The following is a 22,282-nucleotide window of genomic DNA, read 5'->3' on the forward strand; positions in this document are numbered from 1 at the left end:
TCTTTCTCTCTCTCTGCTTCATGGTCACCATGAATTGAGCTGCTTTGCTCTGCTACACCTCCACCACGAAGGACTGAAACCTCTGAAACTATGAACCAAAATCTATTTTTCTTTTAATTTGTTTCTCTCAGATGTTGTCACAGTGATGAAAAACTGACTAATACAATAATCTAAGACTACCTTGATTTTTCAGGTAGTATCAAGATTTCTTAAATAACTTTTTCCCTAAAGAGGAGGAATATAGGTTGCACAGTCACTGATTTCTTCAATGTTCCTGTCCTGTGCACAGAAGAAAAGCTGGATGGGGTGGCACCTCCCTGGGGCTTCCTGGATGGTCTCGTGTACAGCACAGAGTGAGAAGCTGAGATTGCAATTATTAAACTCCAACTCCACCATGCATAAGAGACACACACGCTCACACTCTTTCACAGGGGAAACCAATCACAAGAGTATAGAACAGAACTCCTATAAGGAAAATCTTACTAATAAAAATGGGTGGCAGGAAATAGTAAAATAATAATGTAAGAAAAATCGTATGCAGAATACAATGCATGAGAAAAAAATTTCATAGCAAAAAGAATACATTTCTCTTTTCCAGTGATAAAATCAGAACATAACTTTTAAAATACCATTAAATTCTATGAAAAGGTTTTAAAAAGACATGCAGAATAGCTTCAATTTCTTTCCAGATAGTTCTGCCCAATATAATTTAGATAAGGAATGGCATATTAAAAATGCTTCAGAGTCAGGGATTTATCTTCTTTTTGTTTTGTAAATTATTTTGACCAAAAGACAGAATCTAATTAAGCTAAACCCTTTAAGTGCATTGAGCAATCCAATCTTTCTTTTTATTCTGGAAATATGCTCAGATTTGAAGGCTGGTCTCCTAAGAATTGTAATGAACATTTAGTTTTTATGAATATTTCTTCATAATGTCATAATTTCCATAAGGACCAAAGGATATCTCCAAAGTCTATTTCAGGTAAGCAAAAAAAATCACACCTGGGATTTCTCTCTGGCCATGATGTCAAAAGTGGTTCATAGAGACATCTGTAAAAGGCTTTAGGGTGAACAGAGACCCAATTGCATTTTCAACAGGAAACACACTGCACTTTAGCCTTAGCAGATAGGTGGCTGGGCTCTACTGGGCTTCTAACTCAGGCTCCTAATATCTGGTCAGTCATGTCACAGGGCACCATATTTGGTGAATAATATCATCCCTGGTTTAATGGGTTTCAGAAGGTGGGGGAAACAAAACAGCTCTATGAGTGTCAATATATTTTTCTTTGGACTTTAAAAACTTTTAAATTTGTTTTCATCTTTTAAAAAATTCTTTTTTTTTTCTTTTTGGTGGTACTGGGGGTTGCACTCAGGACCTCACACTTGCTAGGCAGGTGCTCTAACACTTAAGCCTTGCCCTCAGCCCTTTTTTTTGCATTGGTTATTTATTTATCATGTATTTATTTATTGTACTGGAGATTGAACCCAGGGCCTCACACATGCTACACAAATGCTCTACCACTGAGCTACATCCTCAACCCATGCATTTGTTATTTTTGACATTGGATCTCATTTTATGCCCAGGCTGCCTGGACTTCTTCTATTTGTGTTTCCCTGCATGGCTGGAATGATGCGTGCATCACCACTTCCAGCCATTGGTTGAGATGGGGTCTCGTGGTCTCTTTTCCCTGAGCTGGCCTCTAAATGTGATCTTCCAGAGATCTCTGCTTCCCAAGTAGCTAGGATTATTTGTTTAAGTCACTGCACCCAGCCTAAAAATTCTTATTCTTTTGTCAAGCTTTTTTTTTTTTTTTTGGTCATACTGTGTTAGTTAGGGTCTACACTCTACTTCTCAACACTCAACTCTCAGTGGATCAGCCTGGAGCAAGTGGAGGCTCAGTTGGAGGGAGGAGACCTCGGCTGGCTTTACCATCCTCTCCATTTCCCTTTGGACATATAGGGGCCCAATGGAAGCTGCATTAAGGACATATCTCATTGCTTTTACCAGGAAGAGTCAAATAATTTACCTATATAGCAGGTTAAATGTTCTCCTGAAAGTGAGTTATGTTCCATGTGCTGGTCCTTATTAAATTACTGGAGATGTCATGTGAACAGATGGTGACAAAGTCCCAAGTGGCACAGCTGAGGAGGGAGCAGCACATTTGCAGTTCTGCAGAAAGAGTTCAGCCCCAGGTAGCGTTTTTAGATGTGGCTACCTCCTGATTGCTGGTTTACCGAGACTCTTGTCCCCAGTTAAAGGACAGCCTAATTACAGGGCAAAAACCAACACCCAGAAAGAATCAGGGGCCAATGAAATTGATAATGAACTGATAGTGGAGAAACTCCCTAGTCCAGTGGTTTCCAATCATCCAAGTTATTCAAGAATTCCATTAAAGAGCACAGATTCTCTGGCCCTGTCATGGGATGAACGGTGGCCAAAAGACATGTCTGTGCTCTAATATCTGGAGCCTGGGATGTGACCTTATTTTGGAAGCATCTTTTGTGATGTAATTGAAGGTCTTGAGCCATGTGCCTCCTTCAGCATTTGATAGAATTTACTTCTCTCTAAAATGGTGCTGACAATTTTGCTTAAAGAAATGAACATTTCTATTTCCACCTTCTTGTGTGGTGGGAACAATCAGTGAATGTACACAGTGAGTTCTCATAGATGTGAGCACCATTTGGCTAGAGGAGTATCATGATTGGCCAAAATCACTGTGGTCCTTTTCTTTGTGTCATCCTTCTCATGAGTTGATGTTACAAACATCAAATAATAGTTTCTGGAAACAGTAAATGTAGCTATTGACACCAACTGCAAGTAATAAAGACAGAACTCTCCAATCCATGAATTTGACCTTTATAATAGCTTTAATATTGATGCTTTTGCTCCTAAAAAAGTCCTCAGATTCTGAAGTATAACATGGAATTGGAACATGCTAAACATAATACGATGATCTTGCATTTTTGTTAATGGTTTTAAACAAAAGTTTAAGTAAGGTAGACAGCCCAAAGAGAGAGGAGAGAGAGAGAGGCACTTTATGCCCTATCAAGAATGTTAGGATTATAAATCAGGCAAGAAGCACTTTCTAATTTCTTTATAGGCTGGGTGAGAAATCTGGAAATAGGGTGCTGGTGGAAAAATGGGCAGAGAACCCAGCAAATTTTCTGGGTGTTGGAGCAATCTAGAGAGTACCTTTCTCATAGTAACCCATAGTTGGTAGCATTGTATATCCCACAATGAAAAGCAAGGTGGGGCCATAATCCCACTGGTATCTGCAGATGCATCTGATTGATGCAAAAAGCCGTCATGCTTCTGCTTAGGTTGCAGCTTTTCAACTGACTGGCCAAACCACTTTTACTGAAGCCAAATAAACTTTTTCCATGAGAAATTTTTGTTCTCAAAGTGAACAAGACATTTTTCTAAGTGGGAAAAAAAAATCTATGAAGTCTAGTCAATAAAGAGGAATCAAAGTATATACTATGCTTCTAGTAACTATTTCATCAGATTATTCCTTTCTTTACATTTTGCTTTGTCGTATTATGAAAAAAGTGGTCTTACAGTGTGGTGATTCCACAAACCACTTTTGGATGTCTGTGCTCATATACTGAAGAGCAGTGTCTGTTTTTCTTCTGCCAGCTCTGCTCCTGGCATCCTTCAGTTTTCTAGAAGCACTCAGTTTATGTTCTTGGGGTTGTTCCCTTGTTTTATTGTGCAGAGTCACTTTTGGATGTGACAAGACTTTACATCCATCATTTCTACAATCCTGTTTCTTAATAGCAGTTAAGCCAAAAAATTAACTCAAGTAAGGAAATAAACTAAGCCCGGGAGACAGACTGCCTGGGGATCCTATCTTGAATTTGTCCTATCTTAAGAACACATATGAAATCCTTCCACCAACAGTTATGAAGAAGAAACACCTAATGGGGAGCTGCACACTGAAGCTACCAGAGCTAAAGATTTTTCTAGACCACCCACTGCACATTCCACTTTAGTTATGTGATCAGGACTTCTAAGTAAAGGTCACTTTTTAAGAACCTCTCAGGAAATACTTCAAATTTTTGCTTTTTAAATAGAGCCTCATGTACACATTTAAATGAATCCCATATATTTCCAGGCTTTTCTTGGCAGTGCAAAGCATCAGTTCAAGTTCTGAAGAGGCTGGGAACACCTCTCTATGGTCTTGCTCAGTCACTCTAACCAACCACAGGATAGTAGGGCTTGCCAATGCTCAGGTACTTGCCAGTCTCACACATCCAGCAGAAAATGTGGGGTGAGTCAACCTACCCATCTTGTATAATGCCCTCAACTCATGGAGGAGGACACCTGAAAAAAGATTCCTAAAGATCATATAGTGAATACAGCCTTCCCGTGATGTATTTATCATCTGGTTCACAATAGTTTTCAAGTATTTTCACATATTTATTTCAAGTCAGTTTCCAAACTACATGGAGGGAAACTGCTTTTGATACCTTTTTGTTAGTTTTTAGTCTGCAGACTTTACATAATTATACAATGTAAAATGCATAAAATATTGAAATCCATTTTATTTACATGGTGTAAAGTTTTCAGTAACAAAAAATTCTCATCATGAAAGATAAGTAAGCAGAAATACTATCATGATCAACAATTCAATGAGATAATGTAAAATATGCTCTATTTCATAATTTTTCACAAGACAATCTCTAATTTGGTTTGTCTAAGCACATCAAATATCCTGTTATGTTCACTTTTCTTTCCAGCTTTGTTCTTCTGAGCTGATTCTTGAAGGGGCTGTGCAGCTCACAGTGCATCTGTACCACTCCACACCCCTCAGCAAGCGCTTCCTCTTCTAACTACCTTGGGATCGATTATCTTCGATGACAATAGTTCTTCTAGGATAAGATTCCACTTCCACAAATATATATCGATACTCACATTTGCCACTCTCTGGGTTCTGAAAAAAACATATTTCCAAGTGTTATTTCCTTTTCTAGAGATTAAACAACACTGCTTTGAACCACTGACTCCCAGCAACACATGATTCTCACACCTCTTTCACTTCTACGTGCACGGTTCCTTGCTTCCCTGGCTCAGAGCCCTCAATGTAGAATTTCACACGCGTGTGTTTCAGCCCATCTTTCACATATTCAATAAAACTGTTGAGAAAATGAAAGCACAGGTCTAATTTCCTTTCATTTAAAATCATCCCTGAGCTTTTCAACTTCAAGGAAACTGTGGTACCTGACGTGCTGCCTCCGACCGCGTCTCGTCATTTCCCCATAGCCTTTCACAGGCTCACCGAAGACACTGATCACCTGCAAAATTAAACATAATGCTTAATTATAAATGGTCCCTAAGGAAATATTTTCTGCAGACCAAGTGATTTACTTCAGGAAAAAAAAATCAGTAGGGCCTAGTGCTTTTAAAAATGGTGACTTTAATGATGAGAAAACTGGACAAAAAAAGTTACTATGCAAAAAAGCATCCCACAGGTAATTTAAACAAATATTTCATGCTCAGAGATAGAAATGGGTAACTTTATAGTGACAATTGTAGTTTCAGAACAATGAAGCTACAGGCTTCATTCACAACTAAGTTAAAGTAAAGCTGTTCCCACTTCCCTTAAAAAATAAAACCTCACAAAACAAAGTATCCAAATATTTCTCTATCAACAACTCATGGTTTTGAGATAAAATGTATGAGCATTTTAAATGAAATTTAATTAATGGGGTCCAATACTAAAAACTATGAGATAAAAGTGACATTGTAAGTCACTCAACACAATAAGGAAAAAAAAAACAAACAGATAACGATACGTTTCAAATACTAGTCCTAATAAGAAAATTCATGCAAATTAAAAATGTAGTTTTTATTCAAAGTAAAAAGCAAATAATGACATTTGGGGAGGAAGGCTAGATCTCAGAGGTAGAGTGCCTGCACAGTATGCACAAGACCTCAGGTTTACTTCTCAGCATCACCAAGAATAAAAACACAAAACACAAAAACAAAAATGAACCAAACCAAATACTTTGGAATCCTCTCTAAAAACATATGTGAACTCAAACTAAAAAAAAAAAAAAAAAAAAAAAAAATTGGCCCTCGACCCTGCAAAGCTTTTCCTGTTTTGTTTCTTTGCTGTGTCTTTCCGGGAGTAAGTGCAAAGGAGCAATGTGCAGGATGGCAGATGCCTCAGATCTGCACAGCAGAAACAGATGGAGCAACTGTCTAAGTAATGCACGCTAACTGACTGAACACATCAGTGTCAGGACATCAGGATTTACCATTTTTCAAGCAGACACAGTGTCTGGAAGAATGGGTTCTTAGGCTCCTCCTCCTATTTATTTTTACAGACTGGAAAAGCATTTCCTGTCAGATATAACCTGGGTTGTCATAACTGCAGTAGGATACTTCCTTAGTTCCGGCCAACTTTCAACCCTCTTGGCCACATTTCTCTGTGTTCCCACACACTGCCCAGTGTCCAGTTGAGTAGGTTAAAAAGAGACTACCTTCTGAGGTCTCTTCCCTGACAATCAGAGAAGCTGAGGCAGCATTCAGAGCCATGTCCCAAGGAAAGTGGCACAGAGTATCACTCTGAGAGTGATCTTGGGACTCACATCCTTATCCTGGCTGGGGGCCACAGATTCTCCTCTGACCTTATTCCTTGCTTGGCCTGTGTGAAGAATAGCTCTGATGGTTGGGATGCTATTGGTATGAGCTTTCAGGGTGACAGGATTAGGATTAGGATTTCAGCTTTCCACCCAGGGAATAAGAAATCTGGCATGTCTGTGACTGGAAAGCCATTATGTAACACCTTTTCCTCGTGGCAGGGTACTTCAGAGAACTGAGCTGGCTTGTCCCCATATCCACTCCTCCAGGAAATAGCTGAGGCAGATTGCACCCAAGAGGGTAAGATTTGGAATCAGACAGACTTGGATTCAGGTTCTGGCTCTCCCAATTACCAGTTCAGAGATCATGACTGAGTTAGTGAATGGTGCCAGGTCCCTTCTGCAAGCCAGAGACAATACTAGCACTTATGCAAAGGGCTTTTGTGAGACTTACCAAGACTAAGCACAATGCTTGACATATAATACACTTTTGGTAAATGTCAACAATTACTATTATGGTCATGAGGCTGCATATTAGGTTTTAAAAAGACTAGAGACATCAGTTGAATTTGATACTTTGGTGTACTTTATGTACCTATGAACCACTGGTAAAGTGACTCACTTGTACGATTAGGATGAAAACATCCATACTGACTTTTGGGGCTTGTGATCAAAGTGTTTCAAGTACAGAACAAAGGCCTAATAACATAAAAACAACCCAACCAATGCTTTACTACATAATTTCACTGGTTTCAGAACTGGCACTTGAATTCTGCCCACTTTCTCCTCCCCAACATGTTCTCCCTTTCAGAGAACTAACCTCAGGATGTGTTCTGCATTTTTCTAAGGCTTTCCCATATATCTTATTAGGACTGGATGAAGAAAAAAGTTCTTTGAAAATCGTGTATAACAAGCCACCTGAAAAACATCACAGAAAAAGAAGATGAAGCAAAGCAAGAGCAAGATGAAAAGTTATATTTAAAAGATACTCAGGGAATTGTACTTGCTGTTTTGTAACCTGTAATGCTGATTCCAATGAGCACCACTATTAAGTAACTGAAATCTCTTCCAGCTTCTTTCACTGCAAAGAGAAAATGCCAATGAGTTATGCATGTGTCCACAGTAACTCAACCGCTCTCGGCTTCAGCATTTCTAGCAGGTGACACATGGAGTCAGGGTCTAAGTGAGTGGTTCTGGTACATTCTCAGCAGCTGTTCTCAATGTCCCTGTGCATCAGAGCTTCAGGAGAATCTTGGAGAAGGGCCTAGGAATCTCTAATCCAAGCACTAACCAGGCCCAACCCTGCTTAGCTGCCGAGATCAGACAAGACTGGCTGTACCACCACAAGGGCAGTATGGCCACAGATGGTGCCTAGGAATTTCTATTTTTCTTTTATTTAATGTTAAAAATCTCAATACTGCTTGCTTTCTAGGAGGAAGAGATTCTCATCTGTCCCTCAGATCAAGAAAAACTGTCACAGATTAGGCAACATTGACACAGGTCTGCCATGTACAGATCAAGATAAGTGTTGGGTTCAATCAAAGGTCAAGGGACCAAAGGGACAAAAATGGGCATCAACTCTCAACATTCCCATTTCATCTCTCCATGCCTCCACTGACTGGTGTATAAAATACAGTGAGCACTGATTTTGGAACTAGAATTTGTTTGGTTAAGAAGATTTGTTTATCAAACTCAGAAAATGAAGAATCTACAGAGAGACTATAGTTTATTTTTTTCAACACTATTAAAAGGTGTGTAGCTTGGGCATGGTGGTATAGGCCTGTAATCCTGGCACTCAAAAGGCTGAGGCAGAGGAATTATTACTCAATGCCACCTTGGGCTACACAGGGAGACCTGTCTCAAAAAACAAGCAAAAATGTAAAAGATTCTTATGGATTAAAGAGAAGTTCCGGGGATAAAGAATTTCAATCAAGACACTGTTATGAAAGAGAGTAAGTAGTACATTACATAGATAGCTTCATGTATATGCAAAAAAGCTATTGCATTACAATTACAACTACTTTTCACTGATGGTGAGTAACTCTTTGGTATTATATTTATAGGTTAATTTATTCATCGTATTAGGAACAGAATTTAAGTAGAAATCTCTCACAATTTTTTTCAGAAAACAAAGACTTAACAGATGTTAGTATTTTCTCCACTTTTTCCTTTTATGAAAAACTTCTATTTTATAAAATAGCACTTTTTTAAAAAAAGTAGTCTTTAGCATACAACACTCCAAGTATTCAGTACAAGTTCCTGATTTAAAAGACATGGCTCAAATAACAGAAAGATTATATCTGTTAAAATCTGTGTGATTCATGGGACTGATCCAAACAATAATCACTACAACAGATCCAATCTCCAACAGGTTCAGAAGCTGAGAGGCCTGCAAATGACAATATCTTATTCCATAGTCCAACAATGTCATGAGTTACACTTAGTAAATACTAACTTCCAGCTGTGTGGCAGGCCCCACATGGAGAGCACAATAACAACTTCCCTAATAAGTGGATGTATTTGTCCCTATTACCCAAATTAGGTTAGTGGCCTTAATACCCTGGATTCCTAATTGTCCCTCCCAATTCATTCTCACAAGCCTTCTCTATTGATTCAATCACAAATAGCTCTTGTATGTTTACTGTGTGTAAAGCCTTATGCTGAATATTATTCATTAAAAAAATTTCTGATGTTACTTTATATAGATACTGCCAATGGAAGCTGCTCATTGCCTCCATCCCTCTTATGACCTCTCAGACCTACAACCTTGATTAAGAAATCCTTTTGCCATTTCTTTCTGCAGTTCTCTGTCACTTATGCAGGGGTTGTTATGCTGTGGTGCAAGAGCCCTGGTAGCTGACAGTCCTTAGCTGAGTTCCTCTCTGGGCATTATTTCATCTGAAAAGAGCCTCCTCCCCTAAGTCATGGCTGCTTCTTGTGCCTGCCCACATTCAGACCTCCTGAGGACTGGATGAGGACTCCATATTTACGTTAGCTGTTTTCTTTGCTCAGTCCTATTTCCTTCACCCCCAACATGTACTCTGACAGCACTCCCCAGTATGCCTCTTTACACAAATCTCATAAGTCTGTTTCCTTGGAAGCTGACTTACAGCCAGTTCTATCAAAAGTGGTCCTAGGAAGTAGCTCCAGATTGAGACTTTTGGTGATCACTGTTCACTCACTTGCAATGAGGGCTGTGTCCTCATAGGTAGAGCAATGACAGGCACCAGCATGCAATTGTACTGCAATTGTTGCAGCTCTCACCTATGACAGTGACCTAAGATGGAATACTGGGAGAAGAAAATACACTGGTTGTTGTTATTTTGGGAATTTCAAAGGAATGAGCAATTTAAGGAGTTAGGTAGGATGGTTATGGTGGTGGCCTTGGATAGGGAATGATAGAGGATAAAAGAATCACCAGTGAAGGTAAAGTGGAAAAGGCAGGAGCCTCTTTGATGGCCAAGAGAGTCATGTGTTGCACCAGAAGGCAAAGAATGCCGAGGATTAGGGCAGTGGAACAGCAGAGAGGCCAGCATTTCAGCCCATCAGCACTCCCATGCAAAGGCTCAGTCCTGATTTGGGAAGAAGGGGATTTTGAAGTTTGGTATGGGGATATCAAGGTCAATGCTCTAAAAATGCTGGTATCTTCAGATTCTCTTGAGCATTCTGGGCTTCAAGAAGTGCCTCATTTTTCCCCAGTAAAGGTTAGCACATCTTCCTTCTTGAAAATTAGGTAGAGGCTCTGTCTAACAAGACATGTGCTTCTCTCAGGAGGTCCTTCCACCTCCCCTCCTGGCAAAGATACAGCATAATGGGTGTGAGATGGGAGAAACAGACTGCACTCTGAAGGAGCTGGGAGAACATGCATGATTGTCGTGTAAAGGGTGTGTCAAGGGCACAGAATGTAAACCTGGTTCAGTGAGAGCTGATCTCCTGGGGGTACCTTACTGTGGTTAAGGATTTAACAACCAGGCAAGCACCTGGGAACTGACACATAGCTACATCTGCTCTTGGAAGCTTGGAGACAGATGGTCCTCATTAAATAAAAATGACAGAAGAGTATGACAAACAGTGGAGGAAAGGTTCAGCAGGCTGAGAATGGGCATGCTAGAGTGGATATAAGACAGAAAGCACCAAACCCCCCAGTTGACCATTTTTGGTGGGAACACTTGAGGACACTGTTTATGAAAGCCATAAGGAAGCCCCAGTTACATCCTGACAAAGCAGGACTCCCTCACAGCATGGGGATAAAAGAATCCTGAAATGAAGACCAGGTTATGGTATTTAATTATTAGAACCCAGGTGGGTGCAACTATCATAATAAACAGCAAGTCTGGAGTGGCAGCTAGAGGTGTCCTGAATTGAGAAATAGTGCTTATTAGTAGAATGTGGTGTTCCCAAAGGGCATGAGTGATGGGCAGGCGACAAGGATACTGCTCAAATATATAATCACAAGAATTTAACTATGGATGAAAAAAAAATTGCTTCTGTAATGCAAGTCATGATCTTTGTCCCACTTTCTGATCTTGAACAAATTTTCAGGTCTAGAACCCATTTACTGAAGGAAATAAAGCAAGTGTATATGATTCCCCAGGTCCTTTGCCAAAGGGTTTTTCGGCATCAACCTGGCATGATTTGCACCGACAATGGTATCAAAGAATCCAGAGTCATCCAAAGAGTCAAATCCCTGTACACTTGAGGTTGTGTAATAAAGACACTCTTGTTCACATCTGGATCCAGAAATTTCTCTGAGAATCAATTCCTTGATTTCCAAATGTACAACTGGAATGGATATACTCAGTACTTGGAAACAACAACCACAATACTTACTTTAGTTCCTTTGAGGTGGGTTAAGAACTACCACAGTGGGAAAAGTGGCATGGAAGCCTGAGGCCGCCCCCATCGACCACTATAGTAAATCAAAAGCATTATCACATCTAAGGGGGAATGACAAATAGTGCTTTCTTAAAGACCTAAAGATGCAGGGGTTGGTGGTCACATATGATTCAATAGTTTTCCCCTTCAAAAACCAGATAGAGGCTAGAGGTAGACAGTGGATCACTGCAAACCCTACCAAGTAGTAGCCCCAATACCAATGTGATCACAGAAATGAGAACTTCAAGGGAGCACATTAACATAGCTGCGTGACACAGGCCATGCATCTTTTCCATCTCGATCAGGAAGAAACAGCAGCGGTATTTTGTAGTAACATGAGAGAGACAGCAGTGTGTATTTATGGTCTTGCTTAGTATTTGCTAATTCTTCCATTCTATGTAGTAATATAGTCTTACAGGATCAGAATTTTCTCGACCTGAGCTGTCAATTACAATAGTTAATAATCACTTATGCTATTTCAATTCAATTTTAAATAAATAAATTCAGTTCCTTCTTTATGTCAGGTACGTTTCAAGTGTTCAAAAGCCACACATGGCCAGTGGCTACCATACTGGACAACACAGATATAGAACATTTCCATCATTGCAGAAAGTTTGATTTGGACAGTACTGCTCTGGACATTCAGTAGAACACCACATTTGCTTACTATATTGAAGCCATCACGTTACAGCCAATATATAGCGAGTGGCAAGTGTGTCTGAAGGTTTGGTAAGACATGTGCTTCACTTGTGAGATTCAGGGGTTCATCAAGAGCATCTGCACAATTTACAAGGGTACAATGTCTCAGGCATCCCAGGACATCTGATCCCAGTTCTTTTGTCAAAAATTAAAAGGTATATGCATGGAAACAACATAAACTAAAATAACAACCAACAACAGTCCTCTTTGTGTGGCACAGTCAAGGGTGTCCGAAGTGTTTTCTTGGCCTTTTACTTTTTTCTACAATTTACTTGTAAAATGAATGAACAACAAAAACATAAAATACCTGTGAAAACGTCTCTGACTTTCCCTGATAAAATTACACTTCGTCCTCTTTTTTAGATATGTTTTTTCTATGACTGCACCTAACCATGTCTGCGGGCAAGGGATGTTTTGGATGTCCTCTACAGAGTCTAAGGCAGTATCCGGGAATAACAGCAGTTATTCAGTAGAAGTGCTTATTGAGTTGAACTACATAACACTCTCCCTATTAATTATGATTTAGTAATTGTTCCCTTTTCCGCTTATCCTATCCAATAACTCATTATTATGTGCTTCAGAAAAATTTAGAAAAATTTCCTAGACACAATGCAACAACTCAAGATTCGCTTTTAAATCTGAGTTCAAGTTAGTGAAAACGTAGGTCTATATTCTCTGGTCCTAAACTGTATAACGGCTTTACGTTTTATTTTGTGTGAGTTGTTTTTCTATCTTTAGCTGTGAAGTTGGCATAAAAGGGGATTGGCAGCGCTGGAGGCTGGTCACTACAGAAGCATTACTTTTTACCTTTCTGAGACGTTGAAACGGCGGCTTCCCCTCTCTGACTTCCGAGCACAGACACTTGCTTGCTGCTGTCCTCCTTCGCTTTCAGGGGGTTCGGTCCCTGCGTCCAGATGTTTTTCTGGGCGACACCAAGGACAGACCTAAGTCGCAGGGTTTTCTCCGGCTCTGGCAGCCTCCATCTCAAGCTGGGCTCAGTCCTCAAGCTTGCTTTGTTGAGCACAAAGTGTGGCAATAACAATCGCTTCCCTGAGGAGCCGCGCAGCTTCTCCGTATACCGTACAGCTCGTAGAAACGTACAAATCATGTTTATAGAAAACTATCCCGCTTAGGGACGACGCTAGCTACAATTAGCAAAGGTCGCAATCCACACGCCTTGCCAGAAATCCCCAGATTCACATTTCACGGCGTGTTAGGTGAGTATCAAGACGAAAAGTCTCGGAAAAAAGTTACGTCCACCTTCCTCCAGCCTTCCTTTTACTTGAATTTACATGCCCTATTTACTTTGTAACGAGCTGACATGCAGACCTCGCCCGCCATGCCTTCGCAAAGCAGCCTGGGAGACACCTCGCTATCCTGGGAAACGCAGTTTGAGGCTCTCACCTCTAACGCGTGCCCGCAAAGATGAAGGCAGGAAAGACTTCAAGTCCCACAATGCCATGCAGCCAGAGCGCGCCGGGCCCCTCAATGTCTCCCAGATGCCTCTTCGCGGATTCTGGCGCATGCGCCGCGTGTCCTTCCGGCGGCAGAGGGCGGGACTACTTGTAGTGGATTTTTTGCTTCAGTTCTTGTGTGGTTCTACCAGAATTTGCAAATAATCTGGCGAGCAGTTGTAAACTGAGCGTCAACTGGAAATGCCTTCGTCTCTTCGTGGCTCTGTCGTACTTATAGGCAAATGACTTAAGATTTTACGTTTCACAAGCGAGACGAATGGGGACGCCCCAAAACAGGCGAGGTTGTCGCAAACTCCCAACAGCTGATTTAGCGTCTATCGTCCTTGGCGTTAGAACGGCGGGGGCGTGGGAAAGAAGGCGGCTCCGGAAGTACCAGGAGCGCCGAGCGGGGAGCCAGAGGAACGGCGGTGGCGTCTTTGAAGGGGTCCAGTCTGCGCATGCGCGAGGGCGGTCGCGCTTCCGCGCGAGGGCGAGGCCTGTTACTCCTCGTTTGAGCTGTGGCTGCGCCTGGTGTTACCGCCGGGTCTCCATGGCGACTGGACGCGGTCGGATGCTGCGGCAGCGCTGGCTGGGCCTTCAGGCTCTGCGCGGGCCCCTCCATGGCGGCGGCGCGGCCCGAGGCAGCGCAGGGGCAGCCGCGGGGCGCTCCGGGGCCTCCGGGTTCAGGTGACGGCCGGGGCTCGCGGCGGGTCGCCCGGCAGGGCAGCTCCTCCTTGCCGCTCCTCGTCGCTCTTACATGAGTAGTAGTATTTTTCATCGGTCCCGCTCTGGCTCGGGACTCGCGGGTGTTTTTTTTGTTTTTTTGTTTTGGTTTGTTTTTAAACTCGGAGGAATAGAAGGACGACCTTTATTTCTGGAACCGTGGGGTGTCCCCTTCGGCCCGTGACACAGTAGTCACTTCCCTAGGACACGTTCTTGGGCGCGCCGTCCACCAAGCGACAGCCCGGAGCCCTGCACCCGCGGGCGCGCGCCGCGCGTGCCTGGACAAGCAGTGACCCCTGGGCCCGGGGCTCGTGACTGGCTCCTGGGTTTTCTGGACGCCAGAATCAGGAATCCCTGTTCGTCTTTTTTAAGACAAATTAAATTTTTATTTAATTTTTTTAATGAACTTGTAACTTAAGAGAAGTAGAATCTACCCATCAAAACCTGAAGGTTTTTTCCTCTGCCCAGGACTCCTCTCGGAGAACTCCCCCAGGGCGGCCTCTCTGGCGGGCAGGTTGGCCTGGCTCTCCATGGCTGTGTCCTCCTGGGCAGCGAAGGCCAAATCGCTTTCTAGACAGCCATGCCTGGATGTCCAGCCCTGTACTGTGTTTCTGTCTTCCTAAGTATTGTTGCTCTGTGTAGTGGCTCATTTCTCTCTAGAGTCCCTGCATCTGAAGGGTGGTCCTTTTATACAGTGAGATGTATAAAAACTTGAGTGAGATGGGAAAGGAGGCTTCCAGAATAATCTTCAGTTTAACCCAAAAAAGCAAGATGATTCAGTATGTCAAAAGTGTCGACATGTTATAATAGTTCCTTATTAAATCTCATTTTATTGTGTGGTGCTTCTGGCCCTGTACCCAACAGCCCAGTTAGTTTAACTGGTGGAGGGACAACTCTAAGAATTAACGTTCTTGAGGATTATGTGTTTGCTTCTAATACTCCTTGACCCATAAATGTAAAAAAAGTCGTGAGTATTTTGCTTTTTAATAAGCCAAATGTCTTTGCATAAGTATAAAAAAGGATTCTATTACTTCTTTCTTTAACTGCTTAAGTTCCCCGCCACCAAATCTCCAGGACTTTGACATCCTAGGTCTAGTTCTGTTCCTTAGTGCCCATATAATAGTTGTTGATTAAGTAGCTTAGCAAACCACAAGCCTTGTGACAAATAAAATGGTGACAGTGCTTGCAAAAATTCTGTTACAAGAGAAAGACTGGTTTTTAATTTGGAAACTTGAACTTTAAATCAATTTGCCTTTATTACTAAAATTAGTCTTCGGTGCTTTGTTGGGGGAAGCGGAATGATTTTTATATTATAAATCTTGGCTCTGTAAGTTGAGAGAACATCCTAGTGGAATGTTGTAATTAGAGTGTCTGTCAAGTCTGGTGTGGGAACCTGCATTCCAAACTGTGATTTTGACATGTATAGATTCTCTTGGTAAAGAATAGTCAGCTGCTAAGAATAGAATGATTGACGGTATTGAAGAAATTGGTTATTTTTAATGTCTCATTGTGGAGAATTAGATGTTCATAAGGTATCAGAGGTTCCATTTTTAGCATAAAATATGATTGTGTAAACATCACAAACTAAGAAATACAGCAGAATGCATATAAAGTTGACTTTAATTTATACTTAGTCTAATTGATTTTATTTACTAGATACTAAAAACCAGGCATAGAAATAAGAATTTTAAAATACTGAATTTATTCAAAGTTATCAGGCAAAATTCTGCCACTTGGAAAAGTTTTCAAACTGTTACTTAAGTCAGTATATCAGAGCTAGATCCGCATGAAGATCTGCCTGCAGGTTGCCAGTTTGTTAAGCCATGTGGTCCATAACAATCTGAACTTGGTTATTAGGGAGGAAATGGAGCTGTGTTTCCAATGGTGCTAAAAGTTAAATTGGTATGATATAAATGTTACCTAAAATGTGGTAAAAAGAGCTGAAAGGATGGTCAGGAGGTGAGTGTCCTGGGGGCGCTCTGCCTCTAACTTGGGACATTAAAGTCTCTTTAACGGGCTAGGTAGAGCCTCAGTCTTCTAATCTGTGAAATTAGGGATTCATGAGGACTGTTTCCACTGTTTTACTTGTGGAAAGACTTTACCATTTTTAAAGTGTTTAAGCATATTTGTAATAAAGTAGCCTTTGTTTTCCCATTAAAGAAGATGCAGTACGTTTTAAAGCCCTTAACCCATTACCTTGTACAAAGTATGCCATTAAGAAATATTTGTTAAAAGAAAAACATTTATAGAAGTGAACTGGGCAAATAAACCTTGTTAAATGTTTTAATCAATGTGAACCAAATTCACATTGCTTTGGGCCACAGAATTAACAAATTAGTAAGGTGCAGGTGTGTTTTCATGCAGACCTGTGTCTGATACTTAGATAATATTTAGTTTGAAAACATTTTTCAAGTGACTGATTTTGCCTGATAGTTTTAATAGTTAATATTTTGAAATTCTTATTTCTGTGCCTTATTTTTAATATCTAGTAAATCAATTAGACTAAGTATAAATTAAGCCAACTTGATATACATTCTGCTGTATTTCTTAATTTGTTTTAATCCATTTGCTATTGAATTAGAGATTCAGATTAGGAAAAAACCTTTGGTACCTTTTTCTTTTTTTAAATAACTAGTACCAAACAGTGCTTACCTGCTCAATCATTATTTGAAATTATCTGTTGGAGAGTTACAGATTTGGAGGAAACTGCCACTATTATTTTGTCTCTGTGTATAGTTTACACACAGTTATAAAAATGGTAACTTTGTTCATGAAATTTTTGCAGCAGGATGAGCATGATAACCTCAGTAAGATCTTGCTCGATTGAGTCAGTCTTTGTTCCTTGAAACAGATGAGCACCCTGTCATGTCTGTGCAGTGGACAGAGGATATATAGGGCCTCTCTTTGATGTGTAAAATTAACACAGAAGCTTTGAGAAGAAAATAGTAAATAACTTAAACAATTTGTAAGACAAAGATTAACCAGTAGAATGTGATACTTGCATTAATTTTTAAGGTCAAATGAGAGACTTCTAAGAAGTTTTTAGGTTGCTGCAGGCTGTGTCTGGTTTTTGAGGGACCTGGTTTCAACTTCAGGGATTACTATTGCTAGGAATCCACTTTAAAGGATTGTGCTGTCCAACTGTGATTCCTAGCCTTCTCATGCATGGAGTCTTGGTTTTTAAGTTAAGAAAAATTAGAAAATACATGAAGGTATGTCCTTTCAGTCCTCCAATCCCCATTTAAAAACAACCACTACTGCCTAGCTTATAATCCTATGAATCAGATATATTAATTACTAATACTTTGTCTTTTCTTTCAGCCTGAGGAGAAACTCTATTTCCATTGACTGAACATTGTTACTTTATGGAGACCAATAAATTTAACCAGTCCCTATGCTGCTCCTAGTGCTTTTTCCTGGGGCAGACACTTTTGAGATGGATACTCTTGAGTAAACTATTTGGGCACATTTTCTTGACTTATGACATATTTCTAAAAATAGAATTCCTGTCTTAAAGAAGGTGGTTAATGCTACCAGCATAGGCTTTCTATAAGGCGAATATTGCTTTATCTTATTCTATCAGCAATGAATGAGAGTGTGGGCTTCTTTGTAACACAGAAAGTATAAGTATCATTTATTTGGTTTTGTCTATTTGGTAGATTAAAATTAGCACACCATATTGATTTTTTATTTTCTTAGATAGGCCTAAGGTAATAGTTTATAGTTTTTCTTTCATCTTTTGATTGAGTAAATACATAATGACAAAAAGCTGAGACCAATTTAGTATTGCTTTTAATTTTAACTTTTCTTTGTGGTATTGGAGATTGAATCCAGGGCATCACACTTGTGAGGCAAGCATTCTACCACTTGAGCTACATGCCCCAGTTCTAGTAATGCTTTTTAAAGTAAATTTTTATTTGATGAACCTTGACAGTATTCATTTATATTAAAAGCAATAGTATATATTAGTTAAGAGACCTTACACAGTCTTCACCCAGTGCTTTGTGAATGTGTAGATTCTCAGACTTCTCAGTACAGCCCTTCACACAGCCATGTGTCTAAAGTTTACATGTTGGGATCTACTAATAGACATGGAGGAGTCATAAAAATTCCTTGATGCTTGGATGTTAGGAAATTTGCCAAGTGAACATATTTTATCTTTGAATATGTAATGTAGGTCAGTATAGATTTTATAAGAACCAGTTACAAAGAAGTAATGCTTTAAAAAATTTTAGAATGTATTTTTTTTATAAAAATTGTTTACTGTGTTGATTAGTGTCCTTACTCCTCCCCCACTGCAAATTCCTGCTCACCCAGAACCTCAGTATGTGACTTTATTTGGACCCACTGTCTTTGTAGATGTGATTAGTTAAGATGAGACCATACTGGATTAGGGTTGGTCCAAATCTTATAAGGAACTGTGTCCTTATAAGAAGAGACACAAACATGTCACAAAGGGAATATAGCTTTGTGAACTGGAGGCAGAGATTGGTGTTCCAGTGCCTCCAGCTAAGGGCACCACAGATTGCCAGCAACTTTCAGGGAAGAATGCCCTGCTTGGCCCTACCCACACCTTTAAGTTTGGACTTCTGACTTCTGGAACATGAGATAATAAATTTATATTGTTCTAAGTTATTCAGTTTTCAGCTTTTTGTTAAGACAGCCCTGGGAGGTTAATACAATTAGGAAATTGTATTTTACTTCTGATTATTGTGTGTGGGCAGGTCAATGGAGTTGAAGATTTTCTGCTGTAGAAATCTTTGTTTAAACAGAATATTCAACAGAAGTACAAAAATATAACAGAATTCTCTGATTAAAGAGGTAGGGGGCATTCCTAGACTTTCAGATCTAAGAATTGCTCTTTCCTGCTGTGCTGAGCACAGATTTAGGATGACTGGCTTACCTAGAAGACATTGACTGCAAAGTCAGATGAGGCAGAATGCATGACAAGGTGAAGCTAGAGTGGAGAGGTATAGGTAGCCAGCATTTTTACCGTGGTGCATTGGCTAGCCTCCAGGATCTAGGGAAGTTTATCTTATTCAGCCCCTCTCATGTTGAGATTCTAGGTGCAGATGATAGCTAGTATTTCTGAAGGGCTTCCCATGTGTAGACATTCTGCTTTTTTCTAAAGAGGAACATTTATTGAGGAAAAGCAGCTCATTCTGTGACTTCTCAGAAGCACATGGGTGCTTGCTGAGCATGGCAGATGGGTGGTGTTGGGTGGTTTGGGTGCTTACTGGCATATATATATATATTGTGGTGTAGGCCTCAGGCTACACTGCTGCCTAGTCAGCTGAGGCCTTGGATGAGGACCACTTGTAGTTTGTGCCTCCAAGCAGAGTGTGCTTGGATTGAGAGTTATCCTTGATTAGGTGCATTCTGTGTGGATTTCATACTTAAGACTTCCTTGGAAGTTCTTGGGACACCTTGTTTTTCCTGATGAAATCCAGGTACATCTGGGGAATCAGCATTGTACAAAAACAAGGTAGTTAAACTCTTGATGAACCAAGTACATGATCAAAGCAGTGGTGTTTGTGGTCTGACATGTGAGTAATGTGTACTCTAGATTTTAGTTACTTCTTAAATAGCATGCTGGGTGGGAGGTGGGTCAGTTACTGATAGGTGTATGTTGTATATTGCTTAAGTAAACAGCTTCCAAAGCTTTTCAAGAGAAGTAGCATTTCCATTAGGAGCTGTCTCAGACCTGCTGCCTAGAAATGGGGGCTTTAGGCTATGGCTTTCTGCTATTTCAGATTCCCTCCTAGCTGCTATTGAGCATCACTGGTTTTGAAGATTGATCTTCATAAAAATTTATCTTAGGAATTCTGAAAAGGACCAACTGTATAAAATATTATACCTATTTCATAAAATATACTATTTCATAAAACCTAAAAAACTATTAGTTATAAGATGCACTATTACTTTAGGAATCACTAAAATAAAACAATGTCCAATTAAAATATATTTTATTGAATGTGTGATGCTACAATATTTAAAGCCTGATGGATATTGGGACTTCTGTGGCTAAGACTGCCAAAGTTATGGATTCAGTCCTTATGTTTCAAAGATCAGCAAAGTTGTAGTTTTGTGTTGACAGCTATAGTTTACAAATCTGAAGCTCTTTAAAACATATCAGTACTCTTTTTTATTAGGTTTCTGCTGTATTATCAAAACTGGCTGGGCAATGCATTTTTATCCTTTCTCTTTTTGTTTCCATTGAATACATTTGTAGCACATGTTTGACGTTCTGACAGCTAATAATGAGAGCAAGTATTAAACTTTAGGTTGAGCTGGGTGCAGTGGCCAAGTCTGTTATCCTAGCTATTTGGGAGGTGGAGATCAGGGGAATTGCAATTTGAGGCCAGCCCTAGCAAAAAGTTCATGAGACCCCGCTCATCCAAAGGTTGGGGGCGTAGTGTGCTTCTGTCATTCCCAGCAACTCAGGGAAGTACATATAGGAGGCTTGAAGTCCAGGCCAGCGCAGGCAGAAAGCGAGACCCTATCTCAAAAATAACTAATGCAACAAGTGCTGGTGAAGTGGCTCAAGTGGTAGAGTGCTTCCTAACAAGTGTGAGAACCTGAGTTCAACCCCCAGTACCATAAAAACAAATAACAACAACAAAACCCCCCAAGCCCTTAGCTTGAAAACACATCAGAGTAAGTTCAAACTCCAGGTTTACTTACCCACGACTCACATGTTTCATAGTCCCTTCCCTCTTCCTTTCTTCCTTTCCCTCCTTCTCTTGCTTTCTTCTCAGAGATGAAGTTTCACAGTGAGTAATCTTTGGTGTTTATGAATCCTTTAGAATTCTGTAGAGGGGAACAGATAATTCATCTCATTCAGAAATTATATAATTTGAATTTCCCACTTTTACTTTCAGAAAGGGGTCAGGTGTCAAATTTGCTGCAGGGTGTACTGCCAGACGTGGCCGGCACTGTGAAAGGTCCTCTTCTAACTGTTCCGTGTCCCTGGATAGGTAAGTAGCAGAAGTAGCCTACTACTCCTTTTGGAAGAGGGGGCTCTAGGCATGGGGTTCTAGAGAAAGTTACAGTGCTGTATATACTGAGTTGCTATTTTGAGTTCTCTAAGAATAACATTGTGTGGGAAGAATGTACAACTCGGAGAATTTGATATGAGTCATGATCCTGTCACCATTATCCTTATTAAAGGAGTTTTATGAAACTAAACTTTTAAAAGTGACAAGTGAATTGAATTTTCCTTTTATTAAAATGTTCTTTAAAATTATTCACTTCTCAATTTATAAAGACAATTGAAACAGCAGAAAGAAGATCAGAGTATATTCTCCTAAAGGTGGAAGGGCTCTGTGAATTTCTTAGCTTTCAGTAGTTTGGGACCCATTTTGCCATTGCAAGATTCTATACTCTAACCCTCAGCACCAAGTTCCATAGAATCTTTTTTTATTTTTAAAAACAAGCTTTTCACAGTTAATCCTAAATTGTCTATACGTTTGTACTATAGAAACTTCTATGGAACACAATCTGTATGCTAAACATTGTGTAGAACCTTGAAAACTTGGTATTATTTATGGAGAGACATTTTACACTGGAGGAAGAAAGGTACACATAGTCTACATGTTACAAAACTGTGATTCAGATGGAAGTTGCCTGCTTTTAAATTCTGGGTATTTAATAGTTTATCATAACTATCTCAGCTAACAGTACCCATATTTTTATATGCACATTTTAATGTACATGCTTTAGTTGATTTTACAAAGACAAGTCAATAAAAGATATTTAATTAAGGTCATCAATTTAAGTTTAAAGCCCTTTAGTCTAGGAATAGAATCTGTCATATAATAATCTGATAGAAGAAATAAAGCAAATATTTGCTTATTTGGTTAATCTATCCATTAAATATTTGAGGCCCTAATCTGTATCAGATACTGTGCTTGGTGCCAAGAGACAAATAGCCCTTTCATGTATTT

At 40.0% G+C, this 22,282-nt stretch overlaps 2 protein-coding genes across 3 annotated transcripts in view; one reads left to right on the forward strand and one right to left on the reverse strand.

Moving 5' to 3' along the window:
• Window positions 1–4,407: 4,407 nt before the first annotated feature.
• On the reverse strand, window positions 4,408–13,734 carry Timm21 (translocase of inner mitochondrial membrane 21). Its single transcript, XM_020182306.2, has 6 exons — window positions 12,967–13,734; window positions 7,604–7,666; window positions 7,406–7,503; window positions 5,222–5,295; window positions 5,031–5,136; window positions 4,408–4,934 (listed from the first exon to the last, which is right to left on the reverse strand). Exons 1-6 carry the CDS (start codon window positions 13,265–13,267, stop codon window positions 4,830–4,832), a joined length of 747 nt encoding a protein of 248 aa, XP_020037895.1. The 5' UTR covers window positions 13,268–13,734; the 3' UTR covers window positions 4,408–4,829.
• A 20-nt stretch (window positions 13,735–13,754) lies between these two features.
• Fbxo15 (F-box protein 15) overlaps window positions 13,755–22,282 on the forward strand; it is a 51,870-nt gene continuing 43,342 nt past the window's right edge. For both annotated transcript variants that reach the window (XM_020182304.2, XM_074069643.1), the window contains exons 1-2: window positions 13,755–14,300; window positions 21,218–21,313. In XM_020182304.2, the coding sequence (XP_020037893.2) occupies window positions 13,891–14,300; window positions 21,218–21,313 (506 nt within the window). In that variant the 5' untranslated portion in view covers window positions 13,755–13,890. The remainder of the gene's footprint in view (window positions 14,301–21,217; window positions 21,314–22,282) is intronic.

Source organism: Castor canadensis, chromosome 4 (genome assembly GCF_047511655.1).
Source record: "Castor canadensis chromosome 4, mCasCan1.hap1v2, whole genome shotgun sequence".
Taxonomy (NCBI): domain Eukaryota; kingdom Metazoa; phylum Chordata; class Mammalia; order Rodentia; family Castoridae; genus Castor; species Castor canadensis.

Excerpts from the sequence above, each read along its gene's own strand:
- Timm21 (XM_020182306.2), bottom strand. The coding sequence starts at position 13,267 with ATGATTTGTACGTTTCTACGAGCTGTACGGTATACGGAGAAGCTGCGC. Across the intron at positions 7,504-7,603 it reads CATTGGAATCAGCATTACAG|GTGGCTTGTTATACACGATT; the intron begins GTTACAAAACAG and ends GATGTTTTTCAG. Across the intron at positions 4,935-5,030 it reads TGCACGTAGAAGTGAAAGAG|AACCCAGAGAGTGGCAAATG; the intron begins GTGTGAGAATCA and ends TGTTTTTTTCAG.